The sequence below is a fragment of the Portunus trituberculatus genome, chromosome 39, assembly GCF_017591435.1.
Source record: "Portunus trituberculatus isolate SZX2019 chromosome 39, ASM1759143v1, whole genome shotgun sequence".
Lineage (NCBI taxonomy): Eukaryota > Metazoa > Arthropoda > Malacostraca > Decapoda > Portunidae > Portunus > Portunus trituberculatus.
The window spans coordinates 6,208,710-6,230,218 of record NC_059293.1 but is presented as its reverse complement, the minus strand read 5'-3'; the positions used below and the strand labels follow the sequence as shown (position 1 = coordinate 6,230,218).

The following is a 21,509-nucleotide window of genomic DNA, read 5'->3' as shown; positions in this document are numbered from 1 at the left end:
ACCTGTGCCTTATGGAACACTACGATCGCCGCCACGTCTCTGCGGTGTTCCAGTGAATCAAGGGGACGCTCAGGCTCTGGGTGAGGTGGTAGTGCAGCATCTACTAGCCGTATGGCGCGGCGTTGGATGCTGTCCAGTCTCCTTCTGTGTGTGGCGGCACAGGACATCCAGGAGAGAGCTGCGTATTCAAGGTGGGGCCGCACCTGTGCCTTGTACAGCAGCAGTCTCCCTTCCTGTCGAGGAAACTGGCGATCCTTCTGAGAGCGGAGATCCTGTGAGAGGCTTTCTTGGCAATGGTTTTGACATGCCTGTCAAACCTCAGCCCTCGATCCACCTCCACTCCAAGTATCTTGACGTCATCTTGGAGTGGGAGAGCAGCAGCGCCAAAGACAACTTTCCTGCCATTGCTGCCATGGCGGCTGGGGACCGAGAGACAACCATTGCCTGTGTCTTCTCCGGCGCGAATGTCACTTGCCAGCGAGCACCCCACTCCTTTATCACTCGTAGCTGCTGATTGATGGCCTCAGCAGCCCGCCCACTGTCCTGGCGTGGATAGGTATAGGAGAGGGTGCAGTCATCAGCATAGGCCATGACTCCTGGCAGTAGCTGGAGAAGATCATCCACGTAGATATTCCACAAGAGTGGGCCAAGAATTGAACCCTGTGGCACTGATGCCTCCACAGGCAGGGACTCAGATGTTTGCCCGTTGACAACCACCTTGAGGCTTCTGTCCTGCAGGTAATTTCCCAGGAGTCGTAGCAAGCCACCCTGGATGCCTTTAGCACGAAGCTTTTCTAGTAATCCGCTGTGCCATACTTTATCAAAAGCTCCTGCTATGTCCAAAGCAACCACTATAGTGTCCTTGCCTGGTGAGAAGCATCATTAGGTCGGAGGTTGACCTTCCAGGTCTGAACCCAAACTATTGGTCTGAGAGGAGGGCATTGTCCTTGAGATGGCTACACACCACCTCTGCCACGACCCTCTCAAACACTTTACCCACCACTGACAACAGGGATATGGGTCTGTAGTTTTTTTGGGTCCGCATGCCACGGTTACTGTAGATGAAAAATATACTCAATGGAATATGATTAAAATATATCTAACAAGCCTAATGATGCGTTAACTAATAACTACTAGTATCAAAAGAACTGAACAAGCGACCTTGATTCAAACAGAATAAGGGTGCGTCCGCACTGGGAGCGAGAAAGCGGGCGAGAGCGAGAGCGATAAACTTCAATATATGGCAAGCAATGGAGGTGGCCGCACTGAGAGCGGCCAGAGGATTGCTGCCCCTCGGTTTGAAAAGCGAGAAAGCAAGAAGAGTCAACAGTTTACTTTTCTCGCGCGAGTTGTATCTCACCTCAGAAACTAGATATGACATTTTGGTTGATACCATTAGAGTCAGAAGTAATTGCACAACTCAGATGTGTTCACAGAATTTCGTTAGGAACAAAGATAAAGAAATTATGACGAGTTGAAGTTAAAACACCGCTTTGAAATGTTTATAACACATTTTACTTATGCCCGCTCTATTCAGCGGTTATGATATAAATGCTAGAATAAAATATTTCACATTTTAAAGAAAAGTCCCCTTACAACGTTGGTGTAAACAGATTCTTGAAATTTTGCCACGTAAACGAACCACGAGACTTTGCAAAAACATTTTCACCTCTATTCTCGAACGCGCATTTTCATAGGCAGTGCATGGCGTATGAGGGATGAAGCGCTGAGGTTTGTCTTTGTTCCCTTTATGGCAACACAATTGTTGCCTTTATTATATCTCTCACATGATTACAAAGTAGTTATCATTATATTTTACCATATTATATCAATTTTCTTTCTTATCACTTATTGATTTGACACACTCATCATCTAATTCCATGAGCAACATCTATACAGGGCTTTGGTGATAAACTTGTCAATAATGAATGATGACCTTGAACTCACTGCCCAGTGCCCGTAAATCAGCTGATGTGGCGGTGAGGCAGGACAGGGATGGGGGTGGGGTCATATCCAAGCCACAGATAGGGAAGTTGAAACTGATCCAGACAGTAGACATGGATATTGAACAGTTAATTGGTGAAATGTACCTCACATCTCGTATCCGGGACGCATCAAGTAAAAAACAGTGACAGTAGCACCACAGAGGAAAAGGATAAGTGAAAAGATTGGAGTTTTTGGCAAATTCATTTCCATATAATGATAATCATTCTCTCTCTCTCTCTCTCTCTCTCTCTCTCTCTCAAATTACATGGTTTTGTCCGGTCACTGCTTGACAACTAAATAAAAATAATGAGTGAATTTCTCTCTCACGGTCCTAGCGATTTTTAATGACTTTACCCATGTGGTGGCTCAAAGTTCCCATCAATTTCATCGCCAAAGCTGTTATATACTCTATAATTGAATTCCTTCTTTCTCCTGTATGATGTTATGTAAGACAAACAAGAGGCTTTGGTGAGAGTCACTGCTGTGTCAACATATGTTTCAATGGCCTTTGTCAGCATCACAAATTTTGAAGTCCAATTTTCTTAAATCCAAAAACACATCTTCCCGCGCTAGACAAACGGTAATTGAATATTCTTTTCTAAACGTTTAAGTTTTGCATTAAAAAAGGAAAGAAGGGATAGACTCCGTTACCCAGGGGCACATACGGCAAAGTATGAGAAGAATTTGGAAGTTAATTGGAAGAAAGACAATGGGAACGTGAGATGGTGGTATTCACCTAATTGTTGTCTTTATTTAATTTGTGCATCCACACATTCTTAAATCATGATAAAACTTGATATTTCATGACACTGTTTTCAAGTAACAAATTTTGGGACGTAAGTCCAGCCATGGTGTTAGGTAAAACAAATCTGCTAATGAGTGTCCGTCAAGTGTCAAGCGTCAACTGACGCGGGCGGAAGCCTGTTTGTTGCCATGGTAACTCTCGCCTGAAATCGCTTTTAGTGCGTCCATAATGATTAATCCGCCATGGGTCGCTCTCGCTCTCGCCCGCTTTCTCGCTCCCAGTGCGGACGTGCCCTAAGGTACAGTACAAACAGACCGCGTAGTGTACTGGTAGCATTCTCGGCTCAAATTCGAGAACCTGGGCATGGTGAGGCAAACTAATAACTACAAGTAGCAAAATCGGAAACAGCTCGATAGCTCCGTGGTACAGGGATTGGCTCGTCGCTGTGATGGCGAGTTCGATCCTGACCCACAGCAGTTACTTGCTTACTTGCTAAGGATTGGCCACAAGTTGACATGTCCCTTTGTGAAGTCGATAGGCATTAAGCTTGGCCAAGCATGACTTAAGAACAGAATGAGATTCAGTACAAATACATCGCATAGTGCAATGGTAGCATCCTCAACTCACAATCAAGAAGAACGGGGTTCGAGTGCCGAGCGCGACGAGGCAAATGGGCATCCTCTTAATGTGTACCCCCTTTTTACCTAGCTGGAAGTAGTACACGATGTAACCTCCAGGAGCTATGACTTCGCAGTCCCGGTGTGTGGTGTATAAATTATCACAGTTCTACCTGAAGGTGGGTCTGTATGAGCTTCCTCTAGTAGGTGAATAGGTGGCTGGGTAAAGAGCATATGACTTTAGGTGAATGACTTAAAACGAAACAACTTATTTGAGCTCCGCTTCCTTGCTAGGGACGCTGAAGTGGTATCCTTTCCAACCCGGAGGGCGTGGAGGATTCGCGTCACCCAAATCCCGTGTGACTGTCCCAAGGCCCGTGTGTCCAAGGGTGAGTTGTGTGTATAACATTATGGCCAAGTCGTCGGAATACAGCTTGGTTTTGCAGCGGCTCCTACTCTTAAATAAAAGACTGTGTACATTTACTATATTTTAAAACTCAATGACAAATCCTCTCTTCCTGGTACTTCTTTTCCCTTATATTGTTTTCCCTTCAATTTTCGCTCCTTTCACTTTCATCTTTGATTACGGTTTCTTACACCCATGCCTCCTCGATATTCATCTATTATTCCATTTAATCCATACCTCCTTTCCTCTCCTCCAGCTCCCGTGGGTTGCCTGCAGTACTATCGCGGCCTTACTGGCGAACTCAAGAGCTTCAACTTTGATGGTGTTGGCTGCTACTCGGAGGATCGCTGGTGTGACTTTTCAACCATCAGCCACGCCTCGGATTGTGACATAAGGGTAGGATACACAGGTAAGTAAATAATCGCCGCCGGCTCACGAAAACAAAGGCATGCTGCTCAACTCTCCTGCTTCTCCCTCCCTTGAATCTCTTTATGGCTTTGACCATACTCTGAAACACTATCGTACCGCAATTCACTACTTTAAATATGTTGCTCCAAGGATATGTTTATGGTCCTGGTGACAAATTATAAAGATTTTTACATCCTAACAGGAAAAACATTTTAAAAGACACGGCTAATTATGTTTGTGGCCTTTGAAAAGAAAGAGCGAAACGTTTCAGAATACGAGACATATTGATTTTACAATCGTGCGAAAATAATAATATGTCTCCTATTTTTGTGTGTGTGCATTCGGTGATTTTATTGGTCATGATAAAATCTTCATGATAATTATTCTAACCAGGTAATAAATTATTTAAATTGCAAACCAACTTAAGGGACCTTCCCTCAGCGCCTCGAATTTCTAACATTTATTACATGAAAGGAATAATATCTTAGAGCTCTTTAAGGCCTAATTTGGTTAGGAACGTTGCGTTATGTTAGAAAAACTCCTTAGTCCTTTCTAAAGACCAGTTTGGTTAGAGAGAATGGATTATGAAGATTTCGTTGGAAAAAAAAAAAAAGTAAATAAAATAAAAGCCTAAAAAACGATCAATGTAGACAGTTCTAATACACATCTCTTCAACACTATTATTGTAAAAGAATTACTTCGTCTGAACTGAGACGGATTCTACCTTATAAAGTTTCAATCCCATCCTACATATAAGCGCATATCTATCTTCTATAGGAATCTTCTTGATGGATCAAAACCACATAACTTGTTATGCTTTGCGGTACATCTGCTTCTGCGCACCCATAGGTTTGCTGCCCGAGGCAAATCCAATTATACATTATCCCCTCATAGGTTCGCTTTTAGAACAAAATAATTGCAGAAGAGGAAAGCGAGAGGAGCTTTTGGAGAAGTGCCCGGAATTTCCACCGACAGACCAATCATTTTAGATTTTTCATAGATCTTAGAGAACATGGACGATATGAGAATAGTAATTACATGATGGGCATAAGATTTGCCTAGCACAGATATGGGAAACAATAATATGAAAGCCTTCGAGTCCGAGCATCTTGTGCAGGAGGCATAAAAGTACAAGTGGCCGCAAATGAAATGGCAACACAAGTGATTTTTAGATCATAAAACACAAAAATACATCTTACATTTGTTTTATTGATATCTTAGGCTTACATTTAGTAATTTGTTACATTTCCCTTTGACTGAAGGACATGGTGTATCCTTCTTGGCATGGAAGTGGCGAGATTTTCTAAGTATGAGTGGTAAATCGATACCTACATCTTCAGGGCCTCCGTCAGGTCGGTGACGTTTGTGGGGCGCGACTTCTGTAGATCATTGTGACGTTTCTAGGAAGGATACATAGTCCATGCACCCCCTGCCCTTTATACCACTTAAACACCCCCACACATCACACTATCTGGGTGTTTCACAATCTCGACGGTGTATCAAGGGTCATATCGGGACACGTCACTGGGCAACTACTGTTACTACTATTACTTCGACTACTAGTGCGACTACTACTACTACTACTACTACTACTACTACTACTACTACTACTACTACTACTACTACTGCTGCTGCTACTACTACTACTACTACTACTACTACTACTACTACTACTACTACTACTGCTGCTGCTGCTGCTGCTGCTGCTACTTCTACTACTACTACTACTAGTGTCATTACTACTATTACTGGTAATACAACTAGCACAATTACTAATACTACTACTATTGTTACTACTACTACTACTACTACTACTACTACTACTACTACTACTATGACCATTACTACTTCAGCTACTATTATTACTATTACTACAACTTCTACTACTACTTTTACTACTGCTCTGCATATAACAACACACACACACACACACACACACACACACACACACACACACACACACACACACCCACTAGAAAGTTGGTTGTCAATGTCGCTATTGCCCATCCCCTCACATCCAAACCCTCCCGTACCACTAACTACGTACATACCACTATTGGGGATGTGCGGTATCAACAAAAAAATCGGTATAGATATTACCGATATTCTGAAGCGTGCCAATACAGTCATTTTCGATATGAAATTATGATATCGTTATACGATACTTACGTAAAAATACTGGATATACCGGCATTATTTCCCATACCTTTAGTGTTGAAAAAGTTTCCTTTATCTAACATTTTGGACAGTATGTAAATACAATCCCACAAGGTGACTTTTAAAGGTGATTTTACCCTTAACCTTGCGTTGACGTCAGAGAGAGAGAGAGAGAGAGAGAGAGAGAGAGAGAGAGAGACACACACACACACACACACACACACACACACACACACACACACACACACACACACACACACACTTCCCACCTCAACGAAACAAGAATCATTTAACCATTGTACTTGTGAAGTTGCATTGCAGTTATCTTTTTTTTTTTTTTTTAACGCCTGTAGACATACTGGAAGAGTATAATGTGGGAAGCGCTGTTCAGCTTCCGCCCATTAGTAGCGCAAACAATTTTATTTATAGTGGTATCCATATTAGGGCCCATATAACCATATATATATATATATATATATATATATATATATATATATATATATATATATATATATATATATATATATATATATATATATATATATATGTGTGTGTGTGTGTGTGTGTGTGTGTACGATTAAATACTGAGTTTGTGAGAGAGAAGAATGTGAAGGGTGCAGGGCAAGCCTGTGTCACCGGCGTGGTCACGCCACCACCCTCAACAAGACAAGATTACGAAAAAAAGATTAAAAGAGCGGGGTAGGGTGACATTGTCAATTCCTTCACAAGTTCACCAGTGTCACTCTGAGTGAAGGAATTCTGGTTTTTTGGCATCCAAACACACGTTCTCGCTATGCATCATTTCACTTCTTCAAGCTTGCCATATGGCCACTTTCTTAGCCAAGCTAAAGCAGATATTTACAACGTTAATAGATACTTCTTGAGAGAGAGAGAGAGAGAGAGAGAGAGAGAGAGAGAGAGAGAGAGAGAGAGAGAGAGAGAGAGAGAGAGAGAGATAGAGAGCGGGCTGCTGATCTGTGGATTGTGGAGATGTGGCATGACTGGGGAAGTCCCCTATAAGTTTCTACGCCCTGGCCCAAGAAGGCTGAATAACAGAAGTAGCATGACGTCACAAAAGTGAAGCCAACTCTCTATTGGTTCTCTGCTGACCCTACCCACCCCTTACACCCAAAACATTGCCGACCGCTACATGAGAACGCCCGAATTACGCTCCTTATTTTCCGTCATATGTCCATGTTTTGAGGCTGCATACCATATATGTTACCTATATAGACTCGCAATAGTCGCAGTATACTGTGTCACGAAGTTTTAGACTGTAAATCATACATAAAGATGATATAATACTGTTTTTCAGCTTTGATGGACTTTGGTGAGAGATGGGAAGCTGTCTTTGGGGACAAACGTATTACTGAACAAGGTCATGTACACATGTGCTTATACATTTGCTTGTATAGATGTAAACATGTACATTTACGTACATGTGCATTTAAATAAAGGATAAATAAACTGTACATCAAGTGAAAGTTGGCCTGAAGGTTGATTTTCTTCGTATAGCAATTACCTAACACGTCAAATTCTCTCTCTCTCTCTCTCTCTCTCTCTCTCTCTCTCTCTCTCTCTCTCTCTCTCTCTCTCTCTCTCTCTCTCTCTCTCTCTCTCTCTCTCTCTCTCTCTCTCTCTCTCTCTCTAGTTTCTGTTTAGAATGATGTGTGATTTCATATGACTGCTGGGCATTTGAAAAAAACATCACTTACTGAAATTTTACCTTACTGTTTGTTTTTGCCCTGTAATGAATTATTAAACGAGAAAAAGCAATCTTTTGCCATAGTTTCTCAATGCTATATTTCTTTCAATACTGTAGGTATTTTGTATTAACACCATTAATAACAGGTCTACATGACATATTTAAGAAACTATAATGCGGTTTATATAAGTTAAACCATCAGTTCTTTCTTAGTTTCCTCTAGTAATGAAAAAGAAAATGGCAATTTCCCATTGCTTAACACAGAAGAGGGCAATGTTTTGGGTGTAAGTTGCGATCGTAAGCCCCGCCCACCGTCTCAGAAGCTTCACCCACTGGCTTCACTTCTTTACTACAGCGGGATAGGCGCTTGCAGCCGGCTTCAATAACCTCCTTGCTCTGGCACTATCTGCCATTTCTCACTGCGTCGAGTATACATGTGATACTGTTATTATATTTTATGAGAATTGGGAAGGATGTTATAAATCAGAAAATATTAGAAGAGAGAGAGAGAGAGAGAGAGAGAGAGAGAGAGAGAGAGAGAGAGAGAGAGAGAGAGAAGAGAGACTTACCATATTTCTATTTTTGTTATCGCTTCTCTGTCTCTCCCTTGACCAATAGAGTGGTTTCATATATGTGACGTCAAATCAGCTGGATGGAGCTGCGAAGGGAAAGCCGGGAAACGAGGACAGCGGGCGGGACGTGTATGTTAGGAAATTGCCTAAAAAATAACAATATCGAAGCAAAATATCGACTAAAAATTGCCGGTACGCAGTATATTGAAAACAAAATCACCGGCAAAGTGACATATCGAAGTAGCTCTGATACTTACAATATTGTTAATACGGAGGGTAAAATACCGGTATTTTGGTATGGTATACCGATTTTCGGTGCATATCCCTAACCTCTATTACACGAAGCGTCTCACCGGCGTGATGGTAGCGGCGAGTGACATGTTGCTATAGCCAAATGACTGTGATATATGAAACTTTATTTGCATTTTGATTATAGTATCTTGCCAACATGTTCATACTTATTCTTTGTGTAAGAGGGAAACTGGCCTAGGACCACTGAAAGAGTTAAAAAAAAAAAGGCCTACTTATATAGTTGATCCCCATGCAGATTGAGTTAACCAAAAGAAAGGAATATATTTAATTATATATTTCAACATTCAATGATGAACTGTTGAAAATAGTTATCATAGGTAAAACATGCTATAAACTTTTATATATACTGTGAGGGGCACCGCATTATTTCCCCTTTATTTAATTATATTATATGCATATGTGTGACGCCATCCAGCGCGGTCCCCTCGGGCTGTTCTGTTGAGCAGGCAACCCGCCTCCCTCTCCCTGCTTCTCGTTGTCTGGCAAGCGAGTCAGTACCAAGTTAGCCTTCAGATAGACACGCACTCTAGTCGGTCTGGCACAGGGTAGAGAGATGCGTGTTGGCTGGGTTTTTCGAGGTACTCAAGTAACCTTCGGTCTGGGAGTTGTGCCCTCCTTTAAGTAGATGGCTTGCTACTGGTTAGACCGTGGCTGTAGAACAGCGGGTTGTTGTTCTAGGGGAAGCGTAGTTAGTTTGGCTGCACTTCTCGTGCGTTCGTCCACTCGAGTGTGGCGACGCGGAGGGACGCGTTGGTGTCGCGTCCCGTTGTTGCTGTTGGTGGCTGTAGTCACCAGCGGGGTTTGGTGGGCGGCTGTGTGCCCCCACCATCTTCTGTATAGTTTCAGTAGTATGCTGTATTGTAGTGGTTGTAGCCACGCACGCTAGTGAAAGCTGAAAAGCTTCGTGCTGTCGGCCAGTTGTGCGTAGTTCTCGTCCGTCAGACTTGTCTGTGACGAGTCCTTGTATGGCTGTTGTCACCCGTAGGTGGTGTCTGGGCTTGTGTGTACACCACCGGATGTGCTGTACACATCATATGTTGTAGTAGTTGTAGCCTAGGGGAGTCAGTCTGACAGGTGCTAGGAAGCACTTGTCGTAGTAATAGATAGTATAGTAATATACTTCCCGTGTTGTCCCAGTCTGTGATTTATCACAGTCTGTAGACAAGGCGTGTGGAGAGACATTAATATCTCATAGAGAAGGGGGTGGAATTGCCCTTGTGGGCGGTTTCTCTACGGGGTATTAAGGCCTCGCCCTGTTACACATTGCATCTACCATTTATAAATTCTACTTGGTTGGGTACCGGAGGAGAAGGAGTGGCTAAGGAGATTCCCTTACAGTAGGGGAAGTTATACACTGTTGGCGACCTTTAAAGAACCTGAGGGTTACGGCTGCCGTGATTTATAGTAGTGGGGACTCGGTGGAGTGTTATATTCCCCACTAACTGTACAGTAATAAACTGGCGATCGTGCCAGACCAACACACTCCTCAGTGAGCAGCAGCAGATAGTCACAGCTAGAGTGGCGTACGTAACAGAAAGTTGGCGACCTCGCCAGGATAACACTCTAGTGAGCTGTAGCAGTTAACTGTAGCCGTGACCGTAACAAAGTGGTGACCTCGCCAGGATAACACTCTAGTGAGCTGTAGCAGTTAACCGTAGCCGTGACCGTAACAAAGTGGCGACCTCGCCAGGATAACACTCTCCCTAGTGAGCTGTAGCAGTTAACCGCAGCCGTGACCGTAACAATATATATATATATATATATATATATATATATATATATATATATATATATATATATATATATATATATATATATATATATTGGTAGCTCAATACATAATTTTTTTTTCTCAAGTTTTTACAATACATCTTGATATTCCATGTCACTGATGATTCTAGTGGTGCTAACAAAACCTCGTATATGAAGCTAGTTATGGCATATAATTCGTGCAAATTGCCTGCTGGAGCTGGCACTGTAGTGATGAGATGATAATGGGGAGTTTTCAGAACTAGTGGCTGTCACCTGGTGGCAGCACATACGTGTCCTCTTTGCTCTCAGGGTGGTAATGTAGAATATACCTGCAATGTCATTCTATAAACATAGAGATGCAATAATTCGTTAATTTTTTTTTTTTTTTTTTTACATAATTCCTTCTAAGTAGTAACACAGGCAAAATCAAACCCTGTCCATGAGCAAGTGTAGATAAGTTGATTTTCTCGTGAACTGGCATTGAAATTTGTTTGGCCATCTCCACATTTCTTAAAGAGTACACCCTTGATCAGAAATGTATTAATCCAGTCGACAGTGAACATGAAAACAACAAGTCTGTGTCACTTAAAACCCAAACCAAACAGATCAACTTACTAGTATAAGGAAACAACAATTTTAATTAAGAACAGGCAACTCGAATATCCTGGCGAAAGCGTTGCTGTTTAACCCAACCTGGGCTGGCCACCTGTTTCACTTAACAAACACATTGTTGGACAAATAGTTAATTCCTGCTGTAATGTCCATGTCACTGCCATGAGGAAGAGAAAAACTTTTCATATCTCTCTCTCCTCACTCTGCAGCTGTCCAGTGATAAGCTTGTTCTTTGCTCGATTGTTTTGAAAACGATGCTAAAATTCTCACGAAAATAACTATACCCATATATCACGATGTTACTGAGTAAGCTGGGTCACATTACGGATATTTCCGGTTATACGAACTATCGATTTTTTGGGTATTTTTACATTTTTCCAATGTATTTTTTTCCGTAGAATCCAAAAATGACATTGTTTTTTTTTTGAGAAACCAATAGGTAAAAAGTTATTCAACTTTAAAGTTATTTATTCCCTATGTAATACTGAAGAAATGCTAACTTTCATTTTTCCTCTCTTTCAGGGCAAAAATCACGTTATTTAGGTTAATATGAATACTAAATACAATCTAAAGTGGCTATTTGAGAATATTAAAACCTAACCTAACCTAACCTAACCAATAGGTAAAAGTTATTCAACTTTAAAGTTATTTATTCCCTATGTGAAATAAATAACTTTAAAGTTGAATAACTTTTTATCTATCCATTTCTCCAAAAAACCAATGTTATTTTCGGATTCTACGTAAAGAAATACATTGGAAAAATGCAAAAAAAAAAAAATAAAAAGTAGATAGTTCGTATAACCGGATTTTACCTTTTTCATTATCGAAATCAATAGATTTTGGACTTGTATTAAGCCGCATTTAAGATGCTGATAGCAAAATTGCAAGATAATCACAAAAAAAACTTCTGTTTTAACTAACTTCTCCCAAAATTATCCATACACGATATTCAAAAGTAGATACAGAATGTGAACAGCATCATCATAATCGATGTTCTATGCATCTGTATGCTCATCTGAATGTTCATCTCGCAATCTGACTTCAGACATATTACCCTTTACTACCACAGGTCACTACAACAATCTTGACTACAGCGTGTGTGTGGAGCCAGAGTCAGGATTTTGTGGCATTCAGTACCAGCAGATGGGGCAAAACGGCTTCTCGCTCACCAACGTAACGCACTTCAGGGACGAGGACGCTACTCCGCTGGCCGAGGTGAGACGAGAGAGAGAGAGAGAGAGAGAGAGAGAGAGAGAGAGAGAGAGAGAGAGAGAGAGAGAGAGAGAGAGAGAGAGAGAGAGAGAGAGAGAGAGAGAGAGAGAAATTGACGTGTAGCTTTGTTTATTAATTAGTTTATAATTAATTTAATGTTCGATTTATATAATTAATGTTCAAGGTTAATGAAACTGTCCTATACTATTACTATAACCGTATTACTGCCATGGCCATTTTTTGTTGTCCTTCAGAGCATGGACACGAAGGAAAAAAATAAAAATAAATAGATAAATAAAAAAAGAGAGAGAATATAAATCATGATTTTTGTGTTTTTTTAAGCCCCTAAACTATTCTAAAGACTCGATTACAAAATATAAAAGAGACAATTAAGATAAAAGTAAACTGTATGTGACTAAGGGAAAAATTGTATAGCAGCAAAATGCCTAGTTTTTTTTTTCAGGGTTACGTCATTTAAGTAACCCTAAGCAATTTCAAATAGCAAAAACATAATTACAACCATTAGATGAATTATTTGTTTACTGTCAATGGCATCTTTAAGAAATGTACTCCAAATTTTATCTAGACCACATTATTAAGTTAAGGAAAACAAAACAAAGATTTCAGTAAAGTAAATAAGGACATGGGGTTTAGGTGGCGGACGAAGGCTGTATGTCTGACTACCTGTGGGTGCCGGGAGCAAAGGATGACCAGGGCAGCGACAGTTATGAACGATTCTGTGGCACAAAGCTGGGGAACGCACGCAAGTGGGGCACCGTCACCAGTAAGTGTGTGTGTGTGTGTGTGTGTGTTGTGTGTGTGTGTGTGTAATTCACCTCGGTCAACTGCTGGTCACCCAGCCAGTCTTTCCCATTACGGAGCGAGCTCAGAGCTCATAGACCGATCTTCGGGTAGAACTGTGACCACAACACACTCCACACACCGGGAAAGCGAGGCCACAACCCCTCGAGTTACATCCCGTACCTATTTACTGCTAGGTGAACAGGGGCCACACATTAAGAGACTTGCCCATTTGTTTCGCCGCTTACCGGGATTCGAACCCGGCCCTCTCAACTGTGAGTCGAGCGTGCTAACCACTACACTACGCGGTGTGTGTGTGTGTGTGTGTGTGTGTGTAATTCACTGTTTGATCTGCTGCAGTCTCTGACGAGACAGCCAGACGTTACCCTACGGAACGAGCTCAGAGCTCATTATTTCCGATCTTGGGATAGGTCTGAGACCAGGCACACACCACACACCGGGACAACAAGGTCACAACTCCTCGATTTACATCCCGTACCTACTCACTGCTAGGTGAACAGGGGCTACACGTGAAAGGAGACACACCCAAATATCTCCACCCGGCCGGGGAATCGAACCCCGGTCATCTGGCTTGTGAAGCCAGCGCTCTAACCACTGTGTGTGTGTGTGTGCATCTGATTTTATCTAGTTTTTCTTAATAGGTAGGTTAATATGCAATGTCTTGGCATTTACTATATCACCTTTTAATGGCACATTATCATGCTTCCATTACATGCAGGTATACTCTTTTTTTTTTTTTTTAAACAGGTCAGCCCTACTGCTGCATTCCATTAATTTGCGGTTTTATATAGAAAACTACTTGCGACCATATCTAATTATTTTAATTTATTTTTTTATATCTTATTTTATTTTACTTTATCTTATTTATTTATCTATTTATTTATTTATTTATTTATTTATTAATCTTTTTGTGTGTGTGAATTTTTTATGTAAATTCGAGCTTAAGCATTCTCTCTCTCTCTCTCTCTCTCTCTCTCTCTCTCTCTCTCTCTCTCTCTCTCTGGTGTGGGGCACCACCAATAAAACTCAGCTAAAAAGAGTACAAAAAATACAACATCTTTCTGCCAAAGTGGCTGTGGGTAATAGATCTAAGTATGACCATGCTTCTCCTATTTCAAATGAATTAAGATGGCTACAAATTAGCAAAAAATGTGATTACGAGCAATGTGTTTTTATGTTCAATATTCTAAAAAAAGAAATATCCTAGTTGGTTTGTCACTTTTCTAAGTGTGAATGATGTAAACCAGACAAACACGAGGCAACACAATCTACTGTATATACCCAGAACTAGCACTGACAATGGCCAGAGATCAATTTCTGTAAAAGGTCCGCGATTATGGAACGCCTTGCCCTCGTGTATAAAAGATATAGGAAATGTGTTCACGTTCAAAAGAAGACTTATAAACTTCCTTCTGAGTAACGACCTTCAGCTTTAATTGTGACACCATTAGTACTTCTCTTTCTATGTGGCAATTTTATGATTAGTGTTTTTATGTTTTACTGTAATTTATTCTCATATTTTGAATTTTATGATGTTTTAGTAATAGTTTTACTGCTAGTTTTACCGCTAATGTTTTCTTTTTACACGATAGTTTATTAGCATGATGTTCTTCTTTTATCGTATTTTAGTGTTATTACATGAATTCTACTGTCTTAGTAATCTTTTATAATTATGACACTTCATCATTATTTTTAATTTTAGCTATATCTGTATCTTGCTACGAGAATGTCACAATGTACACCTGTAAGAATAACCATTGTTAACAATGGAATAAGACAATAAATTCTAATTCTAATTCTAATTCTCTCTCTCTCTCTCTCTCTCTCTCTCTCTCTCTCTCGACAGGTTACTCGAAGCCCTTTCACGTTCGCCTCGTGACGGATTCTGATGAGCATAGCATGTTGGCTGATTACATGAATCGCGGCTTCCATCTCACTTACTCCCAGATTCCATGCAAGTTGTCGGGTTAGCTCACGTACTGCTAAGGACAGAGACGGGAAAAAAAAAAACAAGAACAACAATGTTTTTTTTTTTTCTCACAAATGTAACATATAGAACAAACCAGTTAGCAAATCAATGGTTCTTCTATTCTCTCAAGAAACAAAATATATTTAAACGCAGAAATATCTCAGCAACAGACTAGACCATGTTTATAGATACTACGACACAGAACCAATTTGGATGTTATTAGTACATGCTACAGGATGAACCTTGGCAAGTTTGTTTACTGTACGATATGTGGAAGGATTTTATGCTAGCAGTAATTTGTTTCAATCTTCTAATTCAAGTCATATGTAACATGTAGATATTAAATGATATATAAGTTTATGTCTTTTATAAAGATGTGTTGCAGGGCACACTTTATAGTACCATAATATGTGCGTATACTGTATTAGATAATGTGTGTTTATTGTAATACAGGCGTAAAAGTGTTCATTTCTCGGAAAGATTCGTGGCTGATTCGCCACCACTCGGTTCTATTAGACAGCATAAGTTTTTGAATAAAGGTGTGACTGAATGATTATAGCTATTTCTTTTCCACACCTTGAGATGTTTGATGTACTGGAGGCAGGGAATACGCCATGGTGGTGGTGATGGTTGTGATTGGTGGTCTGCAGTGATGGTGTAGTTTCCTGAAGTGAAAGTGTAACCATGGATGGAAGAAGCTAGCCGACTATTGCCTAAAGGAATTTCTCCCGCTATATAGGTCCATTAAAAGCCTTAAGCTATTCTCTATTGTTGCTATGCTGTTCCAAACTCAGGAATACTGAGTATGGTTGCCATACTTAACTTTAAGCAACACCGAGAGATTTCTGGTCACTTGGTTTTATTCAAGCAAAAATAACTAGTGGTATAAATTATCAAGGATACTGAGTGCATAAAACAATTGTCAAAACAATACTATACATCATAAGTTCGTGTGAGTACGTGTGTGTTCAACAATTTGTGAATGGAAAGGGAAAAAAAAAGAATACACAAGATGTAGAAAAATTCAGATATGTGAGAAATATGCAAATATATATGTTAGCAGAGAATTAAAATACGTGTTTGGAGTGATTCTTAAGGCCCATACACACTACTGTATTCTTCATGATGGGCACAGTGTTGCATGGATGTGTTAAAAACAACTTTTCAACACAAGGCTGCATTATGAGCATGTTATGGGTCACTTCCATTTCATGGGTCTGCTATAGTGGTGTGCGGTTTCGACAAAAAGTCGATATCGATATTAACCGGTAGATTGAAACGTATCGATACGGTTCTTTTCGATATGGCGAATTGGTACCGGTATACCGATATTTTCTTTATTTTCTTTTATCTTTGCATTGAAAAGTTTCCTTCATCTAATATATTCGGACAGTATGTAAATACAATCACACGAGGTAGTTTTGGGTGACTTTTAAAGGTGCATCAATGATCTTATCCTTGTGGTGGCATTAGAGAGACAGAGAGAGAGAGAGAGAGAGAGAGAGAGAGAGAGAGAGAGAGAGAGAGAGAGAGAGAGAGAGAGAGAGAGAGAGAGATACACACACACACACACACACACACACACACACACACACACACACACACACACACACACACAGAGAGAGAGAGAGAGAGAGAGAGAGAGAGAGAGAGAGAGAGAGAGAGAGAGAGAGAGAGAGAGAGAGAGAGAGAGAGAGAGAGAGAGAGAGAGAGAGAGAGAGAGAGACAGACACACACACACACACACACACACACACACACACACACACACACACACACACACACACACACACACACACACACACACACAGAGACGGAGAGAGAGAGAGAGAGAGAGAGAGAGAGAGAGAGAGAGAGAGAGAGAGAGAGAGAGAGAGAGAGAGAGAGAGAGAGAGAGAGAGAGAGAGAGAGAGAGAGAGAGAGAGAGAGAGAGAGAGAGAGAGAGAGAGACACACACACACACACACACACACACACACACACACACACACACACACACACACACACACACACACACACACACACACACACACACACACACACACACACACACACACACACACACACAGAGAGAGAGAGAGAGAGAGAGAGAGAGAGAGAGAGAGAGAGAGAGAGAGAGAGAGAGAGAGAGAGAGAGAGAGAGAGAGAGAGAGAGAGAGAGAGAGAGAGAGAGAGAGAGAGAGAGAGAGAGACACACACACACACACACACACAGAGAGAGAGAGAGAGAGAGAGAGAGAGAGAGAGAGAGAGAGAGAGAGAGAGAGAGAGAGAGAGAGAGAGAGAGATAGTGGAGGGAGAAGAGTGGAGGGAGAAGAGATTACAGTTAAAGTGGGAATTTTGTTTTAATATTTTTTCCCTTGGCAAGTTTCCCTCTTCCATAAAAAAAAAAAAACAGTTCTATCAAAATGCTCTCACTTGGTTCGCCAGAAATCTTTATATTTTGACATGACTTTTTTATTAATGATTACTCCGGGAGCTGTTAATTTGGATAAGAAAATGATAGAAAACAACCAGTACACAGTATTTATATTTCGCTATATACGAAATAAAGCAAAAAATCCATTGAAAAGGTAGATCACCGAGATGACATAGATAAAAAGCAAATGAATGATGGGCAACAAAGGCTATGTTAGGAAGAAAAATCAAGGTAAAATAATGGTTTCCCCCTCCCCCCCTCAATAAAAAGAAAAAAAAATTATGGTTCTCCCCTACCCACCAAAAAATAAAGCAAAATAATAACTACTCTAAACAAATTTAAGCAAAATAATGGCTCTCCCCAAGAAAAAAAGATGTAAATTAATGGCTTCTCCCCTAAAAAAAAAAAATAAGGATGATAATGAATAAGAGAATAGGGAATAGTGACCCAATAAACAAAAACAGAACGGTCCTCCGTAGACCGTAGGTATTTCAAACCAGCGGCCCTCCGTAGGCCATTCAGATAGGCCCGCTGCCAGTCTTGCTCATCGGTTTTCCTGAGGGCGCTTAGGGAGGACCAACGCGGTAATTACTGCCATAATCCGCTGAAAACTAGTCCAAAAACACTAAAAATTTTCAAGTAAAACAAAATGTGTAGGAAATATCAGGATATATATTAATTCATAGTATTTTCTGTACTTGTAGACTCAAAATTTTTTTTTGAAACTTTAAAGTAAGACAGCTTTGTTATACGAAACAAGGATGAACCCGTCACTTGTGTAGACTAAGGTATGAATAAGTAAATATATTGTGATGGGCACCGTCTTAATCCCCTTTAATTTATTATTTCATTATTCGCGAAGCCTATGGCCACCCATCGCGGGCCCCTCGGGCTGTTCTGCTGAGCACACAACCCACCTCCCTCTTCTTGCTTCTCGTTGCGAGCGGGACTCTGTACCGAGTTAGCCTTCAGCGGAGATAGACACCACTCTCGTCGGTCTGGCACAGTGAGAGAGATGTGTGTCGGCTGGGCTTTCGAAGTACTCGCTAGGCATTGGTCTGGGAGTTGTGCCCTCCTGTTGAGTAGCTGGCTTGTTACTCGGTAGACCATGGCTGTGTAGGACAACGGGCTTGTTGTCCTAAGGAGTGTGGCCGGTTGGGTCTACATTTCCTGTCTGGCGTTCGTCCCCTCGTGGTGTGGCGACGAGGAGAGACACGTTACTGTCTCGTCCTGATTGTCGTTTTGTAGGTGGCCGTGGTCACCAGTGTGTTTGGTGGGCGGCTGTGTGCCCCCACCATCTGTTGTGTCGTATCAGTAGTATACTGTTTATAGTACCGGCCAGTCTTCAGCAGAGTTAACACGTACGATCTCGGCACAGTAAGAGACACGTGTGGCTGGACTGTGTTTTATAAGTACTCATTAGTCATCGGTCAGGGAGTTTTGCCCTCCTGTTGAGTAGCTGGCTTGCTACTGGGTAGACCGTGACTGTTAGAGCAATGGGCTTGTTGCTCTGGGAGAGGTGTAGTAAGTTTGGCTGTATTTCTCGTGTGTTCATCCACTCGGGTGGAGCGACGCGGAGGGACGTGTTATTGTTTCGTCCTGTTTTTGCTGTTGGTCGTTGTAGTCACCAGTGGGGTTTGGTGGTCGGCTGTGTGCCCCCACCATCTTTTGTATAGTTTCAGTAGTATACTGTATTGTAGTGGTAGTAGCCACGCACACTATTGAATGCTGTACGTACGTGGTACGTAGTTGTCGTCCGCCAGACTTGTCCGCGACGAGTATTTGGACTCAGTGTATAGTGGTTGTCACCCATATGTGGTGTCTGGGCTTGTGTGTACATCACCGGATGTGCTGTACGCATCATATATTGCAGTAGTAGTAGGCTAGGGATGTCAGTCTGACAGGTGTTAGGAAGCACTTTGTTGTAGTAGGATAGTATAGTAATATACCGAGCGTGTTGTCACAGTCTGTGAGTCATCACCGTCTGTGGACAAGGCGTGCGGAGAGGCATTAATACTTCATAGAGAAGTGGGTGGAATTGTCCTTGTGGGCGGTTTCTCTAGGGGGTATTAAGGCCTCGCCCTGTTACACATAGCATCTACCATTTATAAATTCTACTTGGTTGGGTACAGGAGGAGAAGGAGTTGCTGAGGAGATTGGGGAAATTATGCACTGTTGGTTACCTTGAAAGAACCTGAGGGTTACGGCAGCTGTGAGTTATAGTAGTGGGGACTCTGTGGAGTGTTTTTATAATCCCCACTGTACTGACCGTAACAAAGTTGGCGATTTTACCAGAACAACACTAGTGAGCTGTAGCAGTTAACCGCAGCCGTGTGGCATACGTAACAATATATATATATATATATATATATATATATATATATATATATATATATATATATATATATATATATATATTTTTTTTTTTTTTTTTTTTTATGCGAGAGAGTGCTGCCTAGGGCAACAAAATATTAGAAAAAAAAGGCTCACTGGAATAGCAGCTTCCCTAAAAGATTTCAAAGAATTAGCCAAAAGCCTGGGACAAATGTCTTGACACCTCTCTCTTAAAAGCAGGTCGTAGATGTATGTCCTCGGAAGCAAAGACAGAAAAGAAATATTGGAGATGTTTTGCTTCAATGCAAAATTAACAAACACAGAAGTAATTATTTATATCAATGTTAATGTAACTAGATCTCTCCATACTCTAGTCATACTTTTTGTTGAAGAGTGGTGTTATGATTAAGTTTGTGTAGGGAGTGTATCATGATTGCAGTAAAATTCACGATATGTATATTGAATGTGTTACTTCATGTCATGGAGGTGTTTTACAGTAAGTGTAACCACCTGCGTGTGGTTTATTTGCAGGTTGTGTTGCCAAGTGTCTGATATACTTTGTTTGGTTTGATGAACTTGTAACATATAATTATTTAAAAATGACAGCATTCAGAGCGAATGTGATGGTCCTGAGTCACTTTGTTATGTTGTGGACAAAACTAAAACAAAGGCTTACTTCTCCTACAGGAACTTTCACCCTTTTCTTGTTACTTACTTACTTGTTACTTGGGACGTTTGTTCAAGGTTCCGCTCCACTGCGAGGCAGCGCTCAGCAGAGCCTGCCTCAAAAGCAACTAGCATCTATAATTGTCTTTGATTTACATGCCGTTAAAATCATAAACTTCCTTGAGCAAATTTCCATGCCGTTAAAATCATAAACTTCCTTGAGCAAATATGTCTTCAATTTCTTTTTGAAGATATCGATCCTGGCACAACCTTTAATATCACTTGGCAGTTTACTGTAAATCCTTGGTGCGCATCTTGCAAATGCTCAACATCCCATGTCAAGGTTATTTCTTGGTTCATGTAGTCTGTATGGGTCTGCATCGTGTCTCAGCTCCATCGTAGTGTCATGGTGGAATGTTTCCAGTAAGTTCCTCAAGTACTCTGGTTTTCCAGACTGTAATGCCTGATGAGTCATAACACTAATCTTGTACTCAATTCATGCTATGTGTAGAAATGTATGAGTGTCAGGGGTCATTTCTTTAATTTTCGCAGTATCATATTCACTCAGCCATGTTTCAGTCAAAGCAAGAATATCCAGATTCTCATCACCAATTAAAGTTCTGATTTCTATTGTCTTGTTTCCAACTGACTGAACATTTAATAAAATACATTTCAACATAGAGCTCACAGCATTAGTAGCCATAATCTGTAATATTTCTGATCCTGTCAATCTCACTTTCCAACACAACACAACAACTATTATTCGCCGAGTGATCAGTATTCTGTTTCTTAAACCTCACACAGTTTATGCATTT

General features: G+C 40.9%; 1 protein-coding gene across 1 annotated transcript in view; it reads left to right on the top strand.

Moving 5' to 3' along the window:
* LOC123515646 overlaps nucleotides 1-15,829 on the top strand; it is a 74,324-nt gene extending 58,495 nt beyond the window's left edge. The window contains exons 8-12 of the mRNA XM_045274463.1: nucleotides 3,643-3,737; nucleotides 4,011-4,163; nucleotides 12,342-12,487; nucleotides 13,139-13,268; nucleotides 15,153-15,829. Of these exons, the coding sequence (XP_045130398.1) occupies nucleotides 3,643-3,737; nucleotides 4,011-4,163; nucleotides 12,342-12,487; nucleotides 13,139-13,268; nucleotides 15,153-15,277 (649 nt within the window). The 3' untranslated portion in view covers nucleotides 15,278-15,829. The remainder of the gene's footprint in view (nucleotides 1-3,642; nucleotides 3,738-4,010; nucleotides 4,164-12,341; nucleotides 12,488-13,138; nucleotides 13,269-15,152) is intronic.
* Nucleotides 15,830-21,509: the final 5,680 nt, after the last annotated feature.